The sequence below is a fragment of the Zalophus californianus genome, chromosome 6, assembly GCF_009762305.2.
Source record: "Zalophus californianus isolate mZalCal1 chromosome 6, mZalCal1.pri.v2, whole genome shotgun sequence".
NCBI lineage: Eukaryota > Metazoa > Chordata > Mammalia > Carnivora > Otariidae > Zalophus > Zalophus californianus.
In genome coordinates, this window is record NC_045600.1 from 24,457,228 (window position 1) to 24,475,659 (window position 18,432).

General features: G+C 42.2%; 1 protein-coding gene across 1 annotated transcript in view; it reads left to right on the forward strand.

Moving 5' to 3' along the window:
* Nucleotides 1-252: 252 nt before the first annotated feature.
* The window catches only part of SPTLC2 (serine palmitoyltransferase long chain base subunit 2), a 104,058-nt gene continuing 85,878 nt past the window's right edge, over nt 253-18,432 (forward strand). Inside the window, exon 1 of the mRNA XM_027569762.2 lies at nt 253-491. Within this exon, the coding sequence (XP_027425563.1) occupies nt 363-491 (129 nt within the window). The 5' untranslated portion in view covers nt 253-362. The remainder of the gene's footprint in view (nt 492-18,432) is intronic.

Here is an 18,432-nt window from a genome sequence, read left to right on the forward strand (position 1 = left end):
AAGCCGCCAAACCCTACCCAGGCCCCTCCTCGACACCCGCGAGCCGCCTTTGCTGTCGCCCGTGATTGGCCAGACAGCAGCATGGGGTCCGCCTCCTCCTCCTCCAGATGGCCAGCAGTCCTCAGGCTCGTGTCCCTCCTGTCCGGCCCCGCCCCGTTTCCCCTTGGCCGCCAGGCCTTGGGCGAGCCACCGCCTCCGCGGGAGTGGGCCCCGCCCCTTGTGACTGCCAGGCCGGTAATTGGCGGCGGCGTGCAGCCATTTCCGGTTTCGGGGAGGTGGGTGGTGTGCGGAGCGCCCCTGGAGCTGCCGCCGCCTGGGCTGCCGCCTACAGAACCTGCCTTGCGCCTGGTGCTGTCGGGACGATGCGGCCGGGGCCCGGAGGCTGCTGCTGCCGTCGCCCGGTGAGGGCGAACGGCTGCGTGGCGAACGGGGAAGTGAGGAACGGGTACGTGAGGAGCAGCGCTGCTGTCGCCGCAGCCGCCGCCGGCCAGGTATGGTGGGACCGGGCGGCCGGGCTGAGCCGGAGGTGGCGGGCCGGGACCCCGCGAGCTGAGCCTGTGCGGACCCGGCAGAGGGGGCGGCCGGGCGGGGCGAGGTCGCGGTGACCGTCCGCGGGGGCGGGCGCCGGGCACGGCTCAGGTGTGCTGGCGGCGGTGTCCTGGCGCTGACCGGGCCTGCCCCAAGCGGGAGGCTCAAGGGCGGCGTAGGGGCTCCCTCGTGTCTCCGCGTCTGAGGTCTTCCTCCTTTCCTTCCGAGGTTTGGGCTTTGGCTCAAAGTCCGAGTACCTTCCTCCCCCTGATCTGGCCAGAAGTATGGGCTGGCCCCCCGGGGAAGCAGGGAGTGACCCCGCGGACCCCGGGAGGACCACTCGAGGGCTCTTGGTTCTTTCTCTTGAGGCTCCCTCCTCATGTCCTCGAGGTGGTTGCTTCCTCTTAAGAGTCCTGAAACCCTCCAAGGAAAACAGCCCTCGGGGTCCTCAGGAGGCAAAAGAAGTTAGGACGTGGTACCAGGCGGAAACACACCCAAGTCTCTTCCTACCACGTACCTACCCCCTTCTGCAAACAAGGCACTGGACCACACATCTGGCAGTGAACCTGGGCTGGTGCCTCACTAGCATTATGCTCTTACCCTGTGGTAAGACCCCATCCCGGGCTCCAGGTTGAGTTAGGTGGGCCCTGTGAGCAAGAGTGCGATCGCACAAGGGGCTTGTTGAACCCAGATGGTGACTTGTGATGAGTCTCCATAGGAGTTAACCGAGGCTGAATCACCAACCAAGTCCAGGGAGTTCTGCAATATTTTGAAAAAGTTTTGGATTGAAGACAGTAATTAGTAACGGCCTTCCAGTTCTCTGGATTGACAGATTCTCCTGAAATGTATTTTTAAAGACGAGCTGGTTAAAAAGACTGAAAGATCAGTATTGCTGGAAGAGTGTTGTGAAATTTGCAATTGACTTTCATACTTATAAATCCCGTTTAGATATTAAGGAAAACGTTTTCTTGCCCCAAAGTCATCTGTTCCCAATAGCAGTAGTGTGACTATTGTGATTTAATTTGGCTTTAATATAGATTTTTAGCAGCCTCCTCCCCCAGTCAGTAGTTGGGATAGATAGGCCTGTTACTGTTTGGTGTGAAACAGAAAATAAAGCATTCCTCCGAGTCATGTTGACATAGCAAGGCTATGAGAGTTGGGAAAACACATAAAAGAGCCTTGACCTCCCCTGAAGGTGGAAGGCACCATAATGCACATATTCCAAAGATTTATCTTCATTTTTGGCTGTGTAAGGGTTTTTTTTTTTTTAGCAACATAAATGGTTAATAAGACAAAATTGCGGTGGTAGAGAATGTAACAGAGAAACCTGACGGATGGGAGTCAGAAAATACTTTGCAGATGGAATGGATTATGATTTTTTAAGAGGGAAAAGGAAGTCAAGAGAAAGTTGTTCAGAGGCGTTTTGTGTTTAGGTGCTCTTTTCACTTAACGTAGGAGTTATGTTCTGATTTAATAATAAATTTCTCCCATAGTCTCTAATAATCTAGCATTTGTAGGTATGATATTTCTTCAGAGGTTGCCCACCAAGAGTAAAATGAAGACATATCAGGTTGCTAAAGTGAAATTTAAAAATCTGTATGACTCTAACATCTGGCTTTTTCTAGTATATTTTAGTGAAAAATTCCACTCAAGGCACTACGGTGGCATCTGGAAGACTGGTCTACTGGAATGCCTGAAAAAAGTGGTTAGGGCTCCAGTATCCCTTCTAGAAAACCCTTTGTCACAAGTGTTTTTATTTTTTTATTTTTTAAAGATTTTATTTATTTATTTGACAGAGAGAGAGAGCACAAGTAGGCAGAGAGGCAGGCAGAGAGAGAGGGAGAAGCAGGCTATCCACTGAGCAGGGAGCCCGACGTGGGGCTCGATCCCAGGACTCTGGGATCATGACCTGAGCTGAAGGCAGCCGCTTAACGGACCGAGCCACCCAGGCGCCCCTTTGTCACAAGTGTTTTTAAAACAAAAACTTTAGGGATATAGCTTTGTACATGAATATGAGGAATATTATCTATTAGTTTTTGTTTTTTCTTAAGCAAAAGAGAGGCTTTTGGTAACTTCATGGGAGCAAGAGTTTCTTTAAAATAATTTAAATTGTTTTTGTTTCAATTAAAGTGATAGTGCACCAACCCCTATTTATTTCCCCCTACTTTCTGGGGGAAATGTTGCCAATTATGCCATAAAAATACACATAAGATGTTAAGTGTGCAGGTGTGTGTCATCTTTTAAGTAAAATATAAATTTAGAGTTTTTAAACCCGGGATATACATTCCTTTCCTCACATATCCCAACATTTGTCTTTTAATGAACAGGAGAGAAGTTAGAAACTTCTAGGATTCTTTTACACTCTCAAGAGTTTCAGTGTTTGAAGGGATGAATATATGTGCTTGCCCTTTGTTAGATTTGGGTTTAGAGTTTGAGTAAATAGATCCTGTGGTAGAAAGGGCATATAAAACAAACGTTTCTGTTTGTTTTTGTTTTCTGATTTTTTTCTCCAATTATTTTCTTATTGTGGTAAAACACACATAAAATTTACCATCTTATCCATTTGTAAGCATACAATTAAGTGGCATTAAATGCATTCCTCATGTTGTGCAACCATCACCACCATCCACTGCCATAACTTTTTTCATCTTGCAGAACTGAAACTCTGTACCCATTAAATAGTAACTCCCCATTCTCTCCTCCCAGTCCTTGGCAACCACCATTCTGCATTCTTTCTCTATGAATTTGACTGCTGTAAGTACCTCAGATAAATGAAATCATACTATATTTTTCTTTTTGTGTCTGGCTTATTTCGTGTAGCATAATGTCCTCATGGTTCATCCATGTAGCAGTGTGTATCAGAATTTCCTCCTCCCCCCCTTTTTTTAAGATTTTATTTATTAGAGAGAGAGAGAAAACAAGCGATCATGAGCAGGGGGGCAGGGACAGAGGCAGAGGGAGAAGCAGACTCCCGCTGAGCAGGGAGCCCAGTGTGGGATTCTATCTCACGACCCTGGGATCATGACCTGAGCTGAAGGCAAATGCTTAACCGACTGAGCCACCCAAGTGCCCCAAAATTTCCTTCCTTTTTAAGGCTGAATAATATTCCATTGCAACATACCACATTTTGCTTAGCTATTTATTTGTCATTGGACACTTGGGTTGCTTTCAGGTTTTAGGTATTGTGAATAATGCTGCTTTGAACATGGGTGTACAAATATCTCTTCAAGACCCTGCTTTCAGTTTTCTTGGATATATACCCAGAAGTGGAATTGCTGGATCACATGATAATTCTATTTTTAATTTTTTGAGGAAATGCCACATTGTTTTCCACAGCAGCTACACCATTTTACATTCCCATCAACAGTGCACAAGGCTTCCTATTTCTCCACATCCTCACCAACAATTGTTATTTTCTGTTTGTTTGGGGTTTTTTTTGCACAGTAGCTGTGAGATAATAGGGGGAAAGTATGCATATATGTTTCTGCTTCTAGTTCCTGCCACAGAACTCCTAAAACTTGTGTAATTTCCTAAGTGATAGGAATACTAGGAGCATCTTTTGTTCTAATATTTAGTCTTTGACCCTTATTCCTGACAGAGAGTTCCTAAATCCCTTGGAATATCCCTGGTGATAGGTGTGTCTTTTGTTCTAATGAGGTGACTCTGGGTGGGCTCCTGGATGGGGGCTGCTCACCCGAAAGACCAAGCCATGATTAGAAGCTTGGAATTTTCAGCCCCTCCCCACATTCTCCAGAGAGGGGGTTAAGGGGCAGGAAATGGAGTTAATGATCGCTCAGGTCGATGTGGTGAAGCTTCCATAAAAATCCCCAAAGTACCAGGTTGAGAGAGCTTCCGGGTTGCTGAACATGTGGAGGTGCTAGGAGAGTGGCGTGCCCCTTCCCACACACCTTCCGCTCTGTGCACCTCTTCCACCTGGATGTTCATCTGTATCCTTTATTGTATCTTTTTATAATAAACTAGGAAACAGTAGGTAAACAGTTTTCCTGAGTTCCCTGAGCCATTGTAGCAAATTATCAACCAGAGGAGGAAGTGGTGGGAACCTGATTTATAGCTTATGGGTTAGGAGCACAGGGGACGCCTGGACTTGGGACAGGCGTCTGAGGTGGGGGTGGGGCAGGGAGCAGTCTCCTGGGACCAAGCCCTTCACTTGCGGGATCTGACAGTCTTAGGTGTCAGAAGTGCCGTGAGGGTGGGTAGCTCTGTGAGAGTGGAGGAGAAGCATCACAGGAGTATTGGGTTTTGTATTTACAGCAGCCGTGGGTAGACATTACTATTTTTTAAGGATGACAGTAGACACAGAGTTGTCACAAGGAAGAGAAGCAATAAAGCGGTAATTTTTCCTCCCTTGCCATTCAGAGAGGAGAGGGGAGGAGGGTAGGCCTTTATTTGAGGTAAAGGGCGGCAAATATCACTAGGGAAACTGAAAGAGTTAGAATTGGAAGCTTTGGCAAAATTAGAGCTGGAAGAAGCCTTTAGGGATTTATGTAATTCAGTCCCTTTATCTTTTTGTAGGACTTTATTAAAACTCATCTTGATAGCTGATTCTATCCTATTTTTAAAGACCTCTAGAGGATTTGCAGGAATTTTTTTCAGCAGCATGTTGCAGTGTTCAGTGATTTTAATTACAAGAGTCTTTTACTGTGGATTTAACGTTTGATTAAATAAGTGCCATATTTTGGTTGCACCTGAAATATATAATACTGTCTGTTTTTACTTTTAGAGCTCCTTGTTTACAGCACTTTTTTTAGATCTTCCATTTCTTTATAGAACTTTTGAGATTTAGACATGCGTTTTACCTTCCTGAATTAGTTAACAAGTATTGAAGGAAAGAAACTATCTGCCTTTGAGACTGTTTTGAGCCTAACTTTTTCCCTTTAGAAGTAGTTTTAATGAGATATTAGAATGATGACAGCCTTCTAGCTGCCAAAATAGGTAAGATTCTAAGGAGGACTTGGGGCACAAGTCAAGCTCTTTAGGCCAAGCAAAGTTGAAAGAACAAAGAGCTGGTCCTGCTACTTATACTTAGAAGGAGGCAAATGAATAATGAAGGGTGGTTTACTAAATAGCTACTAGCTTTTGTTTCCGCTGAGAGGAAACAGTAACTGAAAAGTTAGTTATGAGGCAAGAATGGGAGGAGTATCTAGAATGGTCTGGATACCTGTTCAAGTTTTGAAGGCCTGATGAGACATCCGAAGACCTCAAGGCTTTGCAAAAATAATATTGTAACTACAGCTGTGGGACTAGATTTTTGTTTTGAATGCTTTTTGTCTCAAGGAGAACATTTCAAATCTTACTAGCTGGATCTGAAAGATTCCAGAGTCATTTGAGGTACTCAGGAATTCTCTTTAATAAAAATTTTTGGGAAGTGAGACCAGTATTTAATATATAAACCTCTGTGTTCTTAAGATTGTATTTTAAAACTTGCATATTCAGAGAAAGCAGACTTGCCCACTTTTTAGGGTTGGTGTAGGTGCCCTAGAAACTTCGTAGTGCTCTGCGCAAGATAGTTAATTGGTTGAGATTCAATTAGATTCAATTTTTGAAAGAAAGAAGTAGTGTTTATTGGCAGAATGGGCAATTGAGAGGGATGGGTAGAGACTGCGTTTGCATTCTGAGTGGGTGTGCCTTACTTGATTAAATACATGGTTTGTGGCCTCAAAAGTCAGTTGCCTTCTGAATAGCTTCTAATATAATTTGTAATTTGTGACTGATTAAGCAAGTAAGTCCTTGCTCTTCACACATTTAATGTCAGAAAATTTATCTTAACTTTTGTTGCCTTTAAGGCTACCTTTAAGGGCGCCTGGGTGGCTCAGTTGTTAAGCGTCTGCCTTCGGCTCAGGTCATGGTCTCAGGGTCCTGGGATCGAGTCCCACATCGGGCTCCCTGCTCCGCGGGAGGCCTGCTTCTCCCTCTCCCACTCCCCTTGCTTGTGTTCCTGCCCTCGCTGTCTCTGTCTCTGTCAAATAAATAAATAAAATCTTTAAAAAATAAATTAAAAAGGCTACCTTTAAGACCCATTATAAAGGTTAAGGTTGCTATTTTTCCATTTGTTTTAAAATATTTTGCTTCTGATTATAGAAATAATACATGTGTACTATAGGACCCTAAAGGATTGTGATAACCCCTGGTGTTGGGGGTTAATTTTTTTAATGTGGTCTGTTTTACCAGTCTGCTGCTTTCTGATAATTTCTAAGTATAGTGAAATATGCAGTTGTACTGAGACTGTGGGTATGATCCAGCCTTACTCCAAATAACACATACTGAGGTTGGGGAAAGTATTCAACAATTTTTGTAATCTGGGAAGTTTAGAAACTGTTGTGTAGATAAAGTACTGACATCTCACATGTGAAGGTTTTGACTTATTCTAAATAAGCCTCTTGGTGCCCTTTCAGCAAACATCTGAGATTTTACTGCAGTAGTCCCCTTTATCTGCAAGGCATCATATGTTCCAAGACCACCAGTGGATGCCTGAATGCACTGTATATAGTGGATAGTACCGAATCCTATGTATACTGTTTTTTTTTCCTATTCATACATACCCATGATAAAGGTTAATTTATAAATTAGGCACAGTAAGAGAGTAACAACAATAATAATAAAATAGAAAATTATAACAACATGCTGTAACAGAAGTCATGTGAATGTGGTCTCTCTCAAAATATCTTGTTGTACTATACTTACCCTTCTTGTGATGATGTGAGATGGTAATAGGCCTACATGATGAGATGAAGTGAGGGGAATGAAGTAGGCGCTGTAACACAGCATCAAGCCTACTGTTTAGCCTTTGATATGTCAGAAGGAGGATCATCAGCTTTCAGACTGTGGTCGGCCGTGGGTGACTGAACACGCAGACAATGGGAGGGGGCTACCATATTTGCACTGTGCCTAGTATGTAATAGGAACTCAGGAAATCTTAAAGGAATGGATGAGTGATCGTTGAAGCCGCGCAAGTTGGTGAAGCAGATAGAAGATGGCACTAAGCAAGAAGAGGAAGCACGAAGGATGTAATACTGGGGAATCATAATGTTACTGGAAGACACACACACTGCTGAGGAAGGTTTTTTTTTTTTTTAAAGATTTTGTTTATTTTTTTTGAGAGAGAGAGCACATGAGAGTGGGGAGGGTCAGTGGGAGAAGCAGACTCACTGATGTGGAACTCAATCCCGGGACTCCAGGATCATGACCTGAGCCAAAGGCAGCCGCTTCACCGACTGAGCCACCCAGGCACCCCAGGAAGGTTGACTGTGAGAGAACAGAAGCATTAGGAAGTGGTATGAGAAAGCCCTAGGAAAGGAAGGCTGTTTCAGTTAGAGAGAGGTAAGCAACATGGTGGTGGGAAACCAAAGATATAATTATAATAGGTATCCTTTACTGTGACCAGGACCTCCCCCAGCTTCTTCACCCATCTGATCTTCACAAGGGCCTTGCCGGGCAAGTATTGTTACCAGGTTCTAAATAAGACAGTTCCAGACCATTTAAATAACTGTCCCAGTTAGTTAGTTGGTAGAGCCTGGTTTATCTTTTTTTTTTTTTTTAAGATTTTATTTATTTATTTGACAGAGAGAGACACAGCGAGAGAGGGAACACAAGCAGGGGGAGTGAGAGAGGGAGAAGCAGGCTTCCCATGGAGCAGGGAGCCCGATGTGGGGCTTGATCCCAGGACCCTGGGATCATGACCCGAGCCGAAGGCAGATGCTTAACAACTGAGCCACCCAGGCGTCCCATGCCTGCTTTATCTTAAGCCACTGAATTTGGCAGTTCAAAAATTACCGGTAACATTTGAGGAGTTTAAATTAGGTATGCCACAAGGTATTCCACACTCTGAACATATATTTCCAGAAGTGTCTTCTTTTTTCCACGGGCAACTTTTGAAAAGTAGGGAGTCCACATTTTTTCTTGCAATCAGGATAAATTCCCTACTTTTTGTCAAAAAGTATCTCCTATGGAATGGACTGAAGAGTGCTTCCAAAGCTCGCTGAAAAACAAATATATTTTGACATTACGATTTTCCTATTTGAAAACTCAAAAATGGAGACGCCCACATATATATGTCCTGGCACTTTTTCAGTTCAGTGGCATCCCGTGCACTCAGGCAGCGAGGTTCTGCCCCGGAGTTACCATTCTCCCTTGCCACCCACACCTCCTCTGTAGCACTTCCCGATCTCCAGATAAGCTTCGTGGCGTAACAGACAGATGCAACCGTCAGGAGATCTGAGCATGAGTGCAGCTCTGCCACAGATTCTGCTCCTTGATCGGAGCTCTCTTCCACCTCTGACATGTTCTGGGCCTGTAACCCCACGCCCTCCATGCTGGTTCTGGAGTGGACACCACCTGAGGGACGACCTGGTTTGCATCAATTTCCCCTCTCTGCAGAAAATCTCTGACACATGGGGGTAGGCCCCTGGTGGTCACATCTGCAGTATGACTGTATTCCTGGGTCCTGACTGACTGACACGGGGGTAGGCACCAATGGTACGATGAACCCAACAACCCTCTTATGGGGATTTAAATTTTCCGGGGGGAGAGTTTGTCCTTAAGGAGAATAGTATTTGTGTTACACTCCTCATCAGAGTTTACATATCTGAAAAGGTTTACATTTTTTCAGTTTTAAGTATTTTTTGAACATTTCAATAAAATTTAAAGTGGACACATGTAGTGTTTTCCTTTAAGATTTTATTTATTTGAGAGAGAGAGAACACGAGTTAGGGGAGGGGCAGAAGGAGAGGAACAAGCGGACTCCCTGCCCAGTGGGGAGCCTGTTGCCAGGCTCCATCCCAGGACCCCGAGATCATGACCTGAGCCAAAGTAGATGCTTAACTGCCTGAGCCACCCAGGCGCCCCTGTAGTGTTTCTGTTGTAAAGTCAACATACTTCACATGCAATTTTATCTGAAAATATTGGAGTTGGAAAAACATCATACTTGCAAAACATCAAACCAACACATTAAAATATAAAGAAAATAAATATCTTCTGAAATTCTACAACCCAGAGATAACCACTGTAACATTTTGATGTATATCCTGCCAGACAAATACACACACACACACACACACACACACACACAAATACAAATATATATACATTTATATATGTGCAATAGGCAGGGAGGGGGTACAATTTTATATAAAAGAAATTGCTTAATATCATTAATTCTTTCGCTTAATATCATTAATATATCCTATCACCAATCAGTAAGACAAACATCATTCTTTTAAGGGGTACATAAATTCCATAATATGAATCTATAGTGTAATTTATTTAATGAATCCCTGTGCATAATGTGTAGACTTTCCCCAATATTTTCAATACGTGAACACTATACATTTCACTTTTGATTTTTTTCATAAGGATAAATGCGTAGAAATAGATCGTTACTCAAAAAGTGTATATGTATGTGTGTATATATATGATTCTGATCAGAATCAGAATATCATTTTAAAATGAAATTTTTTTTAATTTTATTTATTTATTTGATAGAGATAGCGAGAGCAGGAACACAAGCAGGGGGAGTGGGAGAGGGAGAAGCAGGCCTCCCGCCAAGCAAGGAGCCTGATGCGATCTGGGGCTCGATCCCAGGACTCTGACCTAAGCCTAAGGCAGATGCCTAACAACTGAGCCACCCAGGCGCCCCATGAAAATGTTTTAAAGTTGTGGTGATGGTTGTACCACTATGTGAATATAATAAAAAACACTGAACTGTACACTTAGAAAGGACAAATTTAATGATTTGTTAATTATATTTCAATAAAACTTATTTAAAAAACAGAAGCCTTGTGCACCATATGACATCATAAACAAAGTGACACCAAAAGTGAAAAAACAAGCCATGGACTGGGAGGAAACATTTGTAACACCTCACTGATGAAGGGCTAGTATCTCAACCAGAAAGCCTTATAAATCAGTGAGAAACAAGCATGCACTCCAGGAGAAAAATGGGCAAAAGATAGGAACTGTCAATTCATAGGAAAAGAACTTGATTGGAAAATAAATATATGAATATGCTCATCCTCACTAGTTCAAGTTACTATAAATTAAAACAGCCAGGTAACTGTTTTCATCTGTAGCTTTTGAAAGCTGTAAAAATATGACCATATTAAAGGTTGACACTTATGTAGCAATGGGAACTTGTATACAGGTGCTCTTAGCATAAATTGGTGCAATTGCCTTGGAGAACAATTTGGCAATTATACAAAAGTTGAGATACACATTCCTAATGACTACCCTATTAAGTTTGTCTCTGGGTATATACAACAACTGAGGTTTTCAAACATTTTTGAACTATTGAACATTTTGAACATTTCAAACTAGGAAAGAACATTTTTATATCAACCTAATGCACATGTAATGTGTGAGGTATTGGGCATTAGGAACTTCAACGTACTACTTTTGGGGGAATCAATTCAACTATAACACATGGTTTTCCGAAGAAATTCTGCTCATGACACAAGGAGACATGTTTAAGAAAGTTTACTATAAAAACATAAGAACAAAAAATTGGAAGTAACCTAGCTTTTCATTAGTAGGAGAATGACTTACCCACACATCCCCACCCCCACAACAAACAAGAAAACTAGTATGGCATATTGATACATTGAATACAGCACTGAAAAGATGAATCGAGATCTCTATTACAGACATGGGCAAATCTCAGACACATATTGTTAAACAAAAGTTACAGAAAGATACATACAGTATGTTATGTATATAAGGATTAAAAACATGCAGGGCAATACTATATTGTTTATGGCTATGTATATAAGAAAGGTATTTATTTTTGAAAGGAAAGGTATTTTTTAAAGGCATGGAAATGATGAACACTAAATTCAGGGTAGCTTTTATACTTTTGGGGAAAAAGGGAAATAGCACTTCCCCAGGACAAACTTCTTAAAAGGATTGGGGAACTGCTTAAACATAAGTCAGAGCATGACGCTCTCCGGAGAGCTTCTTATCGCTGACAACAAAAGACAGTTTCTGTTGGTTTACAAGACCCTGTATCATCTGGCTCTCACACTCTTCTGATTTCATGTCCTGCCAGGTCACTGCCCTCCAGCCAAGCAGGCCTTTCTGCCCTTCCCCAAACACATGGAGTGCGCCTACTCCAGGGCTTGTGTCCTCATGTTAGCTCAGCCTGGAAAACTTTTCTCCTTAGTTTTCTCCCCTCCTCCATGTAGATTTTGCTTACCCCTTGACCACTTTGCCTAAAATGCTTTCCTCTTGCCATGATTTTTTTTTTCCTGGTTATAGAACTTACAAACTGCCTGGTACTTTATTATACATCTACTTGATTATTTATTGTCCACCTCTCCCTCTGGAGTGTATGGTACTGTATTCTAGTGCTCAGATCATGCTTAGCTCATAGTAGAGGCTCAATAAGTATCAGTGGAATAAATGAAAGAATGAATGATAACTTTAATGTTTTATTTCGTGGGAAAAAATAAGATCTAAAGCCTATAAGCTAATTGTTAAGTTTTGATAAAACTACATGTTGAGTAGATTTTTTATCTTTTTTTTGTATTAATTACAGTATGCTATCATATATACTTGCTGGCTGACAAAAAACACTTTCCCAAAATAATGTAAACATACACAAGAAACAGGTTGTGTTAACATGTGCCATTAAAGACACCCATAGCACACTTTATAGTGTTTCAGGCTTGCAGGTGGTTAAAGTCTGTGGGGGCTTACTGAGTGTTCCTGGTAGTGGTGACAGCTTGTGAGGAGGAATAAGAATAGGCTGATGATGGCCCAGTGGTCTGGAAATGGCCCAGACCCACTCTGTTATCGCCTTTCCATGAGCTCTTCCTAAGGGGCAGCGTGGCCAGTAGTGGAACTTCTGTAGCACCCGTTCCCATTGTCTTATGAGGGGTCTAAGCTGTGAGATGATGCTTAGTGCTTCCCTTAGAGAAAGGAAACCTGTCAGCACTGACTTTCTGCCATTTCTCCCGTCCTCACCTTGATTTGAAATGCCATGAGGCTGGGCTGAGAAACCTGGTCTGTGATCACCGACTGGACTGTAAGAGAGCCACCTGTCAGAGAGCTCTGCTGTACTTGCTAAAGGATAGTACCTTATTGCTTCCTGTACACGCTTGGCTTGTATATAGAGGCGAAGGAAGCAGATTATTTCTAGGACAGCAAAGTTAGTGTTCTGGTTTCCTAAAGACAGACCTTTTTTTTTTTTTAAGATTTTATTTATTTATTTGTCAGAGAGAGCACAAGCAGGGGGAGTGGCAGGCAGAGGGAGAAGCAGGTTCCCCACTGAGCAAGGAGCCCGAGGTGGGACTCGATCCCAGGACCCTGGGATGATGACCTGAGCCGAAGGCAGCCGCTTTACCAACTGAGCCACCCAGGCATCCCAGCCATTTTTTTAACAGAGGAAGCTCATATAACTACTTATCTCAATCCAAGTATAGCTAGTAATATGAACAGCAAAATTAGCTAATTCTATATGAAGCGCAAAAAGGAGCACAAGGGGTGAGTTTAAAGTGAAATTCTAATATTCCACTGAAAGCCACTGATGATTTTAAAACAATCAGACTAGTATTTCTGAAATCATTAAAGGAAAACTTGATTCATAGAAAATCTCGGGAATATGACTAAGAAATGGCAATAAATGGAAAATGTAAAGGCTTGGATTCTAATCCCAACTTTGAATTTAGTTTTCTTATGACTGGACACTTTGCTTAATCTCCTTTCTTTGGTGTTGTCATTTAGTCATGTGAAGAGGAAGAGTGGGAATCACTTGTAAAAGAAATGTTTCTCACTTTTTGTGTATTTTTTATCTTGCATATTTAAATATAATCCCTTTTGACAGTATTCTTTAAAACAGTTTCCTTATTCTTTTTTTATCTCAAAGACCATGCTGATATTTGTATCCTTTTTTGGAAAAAAAAAACCTGAAGAATTCTTGAATACTAGGATTATCACCTATTTTTTTAATCTCCTTTTTTAAAAAAAGATTTTATTTTTCAGTAATCTCTACACCCAGTGTAGAGCTCGAACTCACAACCTGAAGAACAAGAGTCATACACTCCACTGACTTGGCCAGCCAGGCACCCTGGGTTACAGAGTACAGTCCTTGACATATAGAGATGAAATATTTGTCGAAAGAATGAGATGATTATGCTGATTTTGAGCTCTTTGGTAGAAAGGGAGCTCTGGGTTCCTCGGAGTGGCTTTGATGTCTGAAAGTTATTCGTGCAGTTTTGAAATGTTAAAAAATTAAACAGGAGGAGTGTCCATTTCTGGACATGTGAAATTAAAGGGAGGGAGGGGTCAAGTTGTAAGGGATTTCCCAGGGCTGGCAGTACTGCAGTGATGAGAGGGAATATGTAGACTGCTGTGTCCTCTGCCTTCTCTCTCCTTCAGTCATGCCCACATTCCCACCCTGCCCCCTGGGAAAGCAGACATTTCTGATTGATTGCTGCACGTAACGGACCTGCAGAGATGCGAGTTCTTTTCATCTTTTGCGCTCTTAGGTACCATGTGGGGCTGAGCACCCGCCATCTAACCAGGGATGGAGCTGGGTGGGGCTGGGCTAAATCTTTGGGTAGATTCAGTCCACTCTGGGGAGCACTGTCTAAGGATGGGATCCATTGTGTGTTTGTTACAAGCCCCTCCCTCTAGTATGACTTTATCTCCTAAGCATTGTAAGATTGTGGTTGATTTCAAGTCACCTTTCTAGTCCAGCTCTCCAGCTTTTCTAGCACTTGGTAAGTGTCCTGTGCAGAAAACTGGCCATGCATCTGGGGCTGTGTTAGAATTTAGTCTGTCACACCATCCTATAGAGCTGTCATAAGCTCCGCTGGTTTTTCTTTCTCTTGGCAGAGTTCTTCTGCCTATGGCAAGCCCAGTTACGATCATTCATGCTCACATTCTGCAAATACCACCAGGAGAGAAAATGACTAGCAATTTCAGCTCACTAAGGAAAGGTTCTTCCCTCTCTGGAATTTTAGTGTATCTTGCCCTTTTTGCTTTGCATGGAGGACATGCTTTGCATTGTCTTTAAAACTATTTCTTGTCTTAAGTAATCAATTGTTTTACCTAGTTGTTCTGTGAAATTGATGGCTTGCCTCTACCTATGAATTTTAACCTAGAAGCGTTTTTGTTTTAATTTTTGTTGTTGTTGTAAATATGACATAAAAATAAAGTTGTTCAAACAGTATAGAAATTATTTCTCTTCATGAAGTCTGAAGGTAGACTGGTAGCACTCAGTAGGTAGATTATGAGCTATCTTCTTTGTTGTTCTGTAATCTTTTAGGATGTTGTATTTGCATCTCAGTCTCAACCACATCTCCATTCCAAGCCACTGGCAGAGAGAAAGAGAAGTGGAAGGAAAGCAATTGCTGTTTTAAAGGATGTAATCCAACCCTGGTACCTGTCCCCATTTCCTCTTTGGCCAGAATTTCATCACATGGCTACCTAGCTGCTGGAGAGACTGGGAAATGTAGAAAGTAGCTGGGTGGCCATGGACCCAGCTAAACCTGAGGGGTTCTATTACTAAAGGGGAGATAGGGAGAATATTCACAGGGAGCCAGTTAGCCTTCTCTGGTATAGTATGGTGTGAGGAGAAGCTCTAATCAGAGGTTTTTTTCCTAAAGAGTCAATTTTCTTAAACTCCTGTATTAAATAATCTATTACATCCCCTTTGGTTTATGATTTTTCAACCATTAAAGAGTCTTGTTTAATGGTTATGAGCATGTTCTCTGCAGTTAGGCAAAATTAGCAGACAAATATTGTCTGAATTTTGATCTGTGGTCTGCTGTTGCCCTTTATAAAAATACTAGTTCAGATTTTTTTGTTTTCCTTTTTTGGTCTATCTTCATGTGTATTAATGAGAACCTGGAAACAGTTTAGTTATAGCAGGCAATGAGAATCTCATGTGCTTCAATACCTTATAATTTTGAACCAGGTATCCCTTATCCTAGATAAAGAGTGAACAATATTCCAAATGCACAAAATTGACAGTTGAGAGACGTACTTAAAAATTTTACTGAAACTCTAAAAGTCTGTAGGCTCTCTTAACATATAAATACCCAGTCGATAAGTGTACAAAAGAAGTTCTAAGAGATTTTATCATGGAATATGGAATATGTATCTGTTAAATTTCTTTCACTTAAGGGGCGCCTGGGTGGCTCAGTTGGTTAAGCGGCTGACTTCAGCTCAGGTTATGATCTCAGGGTCCTGGGATGGAGCCCTACACTCTCTGCTCCACACTCAGCAGGGAGTCTGCTTGTCTCTCTGTCCCTCCCTCTCTGCCCCCCCCCAGCTTGTACTCTCTCTGTCTCCCTCAAATAAATAAAATCTTTAAACAAAAAATAAAAAACACACTTTTTTCAGTTAATAGCAACAGAAACTGACTCTATCTAAACAAAAAGGTGATTTATTGCAAGGATGATAGGCATGCAAAAAATAAATAAAAGGAGGGAGTAAGGTAGAAATGATGAATAACTCAGAGAAGTCAGGCAGGAAATAGCACAGCACTTGGGACCTCAGCAGCAGGAGTTCACGGAGCTTTTCTCCAGGATGTTGGAGGTCTAGTGCCCTTCACACTCTTAACCTGTTGAAATCGTAAATCCCCGTGAGAGAGGGTTGTTAGGTTTATTTTGGCATAGGTGCCTACCCCCGCGTCAGTCAGTCAGGACCCAGGAATACAGTCATACTGCAGATGTGACCACCAGGGGCCTACCCCCATGTGTCAGATTTTCCGCAGAGAGGGGAAATTGATGCGAACCAGGTCGTCCCTCAGGTGGTGTCCACTCCAGAACCAGCGTGGAGGGCGTGGGGTTACAGGCCCAGAACATGTCAGAGGTGGAAGAGAGCTCCGATCAAGGAGCAGAATCTGTGGCAGAGCTGCACTCATGCTCAGATCTCCTGACGGTTGCATCTGTCTCTTATGCCACGAAGCTTATCTGGAGATCGGGAAGTGCTACAGAGGAGGTGTGGGTGGCAAGGGAGAATGGTAACTCCGGGGCAGAACCTCGCTGCCCGAGTGCACGGGATGCCACTGAACTGAAAAAGTGCCAGGGCATATATATGTGGGCGTCTCCATTTTTGAGTTTTCAAATAGGAAAATCGTAATGTCAAAATATGTTTGTTGGGGCACCTGGGTGGCTCAGTCGGTTAAGTGTTTGCCTTCAGCTCAGGTCATGATCCCGGCCGGGGTCCTGGCATTAAGCCCCACATTGGGCTCCCTGCTCAGCAAGGAGCCTGCTTCTCTCTTTCCCTCTGCCTGCCTCTCTGCCTACTTGTACTCTTTCTCTCTCTGTCAAATAAGTAAATAAAATCTTTAAAAAAATATGTTTGTTTTCCAGCAAGCTTTGGAAGCACAGTCCATTCCATAGGAGATACTTTTTGACAAAAAGTAGGGAATTTATCCTGATTGCAAGAAAAAACGTGGACTCCTTACTTTTCAAAAGTTGCTTGTGGAAAAAAGAGGACACTTCTGGAAATACATGTTCAGAGTGTGGAATAGCTTGTGTGACTGGTGGAAAGCTCCAAACTGTTTTCTTTAGTATGTATGGTATGCAGTAGGGAGAGGCTAGTACATTTCAGTAAAATTCCAAGAAAGGGCCATTTCAGCAGAACTAATTTTAAGGAACAACAGAATATACCACTGGAAGTGAATTGGGGTTCGTTTAGCAGAAAAGGCATGATGGCAGTCTTTTGATTGCCAAAACAATAATGGTTGTTCATTTTGGACATTAATTTTTTTTTTTAATGTTCCAAACTCTCTGCCAGCTGGGCGGGTTCTGTCATACTACTGACACATTCAGCGATACTATGTCTATTTGCTTATAAAATCATGCTCATGTGATTTATTAATTCATATCAGAAGTGTCTGCTTTTGCTTCCCACTAATTACTTCCCCATTATTGCTTAATTACATAGTTACCCTCTGTTCTTTCATGGGATTCTCAAAACCTCTGCTTAGGATCATTCCTTATAAGTCAGTTTACAGTGTAATCAAAACTTACCCTTTTTCTTTATTCTGAAACTGGAGAGACAGAACGCAACACATGATCTAGGATTTTTTTTTTTTTTTTGGCTATAAAGACATTATTAGGACACTTGGCAAAATATAAATACAGTCTGTAGACTGGATATTAGTATTCTATTGGTTTCCTGGTTTTGAAAATTGTTCTGTAGTTATGTAAGAGAATATCTTTGTTTTTAAGGGAGACACACTGATGTATAAAGGTACATCATAACTGCACCTGACTCAAATGGTTCATGAAGAAAATTCTCCATTGTTCTCACTCTCTACACACACGCATACACACACCGCACAGTTACTTCTTCCTGAATCAATTGAGGGTAGGTTGTATACATTTTCTCCCTTTACCTTTGTCTTAGTCAGCTTGGGCTGCCATAAGAAAATGCCATTGACAAGATTGCTTAAACAACAGATATTTGGCATGGTTCAGGAAGTCCAAGATCAGGTTGCTGGCAGATTGAGTTCTTGGTGAGGGCGTTCTTCCTGGGACTTGTAGATAGCTTTCTCACAGTGTGTTCACAGAGCTATTCTTCAGTGGAGCTCTCTGCCTTCTCTTCTAAGGGCATTAATCACATTATGGGGCCCATCCTCATGACCTGATGTAAACCTAATTACCTCCCTAAGGCCCTACTTTGAAATAGCATTACACTAGAGCTTCAATATATGAATGAGGCGGGGGGAGACAAATATTCAGCCTATAACATTCTGCCCATTATCCCCCTAAAATCATATTCTTAATGCACGCAAAATACATTCATTTTGCCCTAGCAACTTCAAAAGTCTTAACTCATTCCAGCATCAGCTCTAAAGTCTATAGTCGAAAGTCTCATCTAAATATCATTTACATCTGATATGAGTGAAACTCGAGATACAATTTATCCTAAGACAAT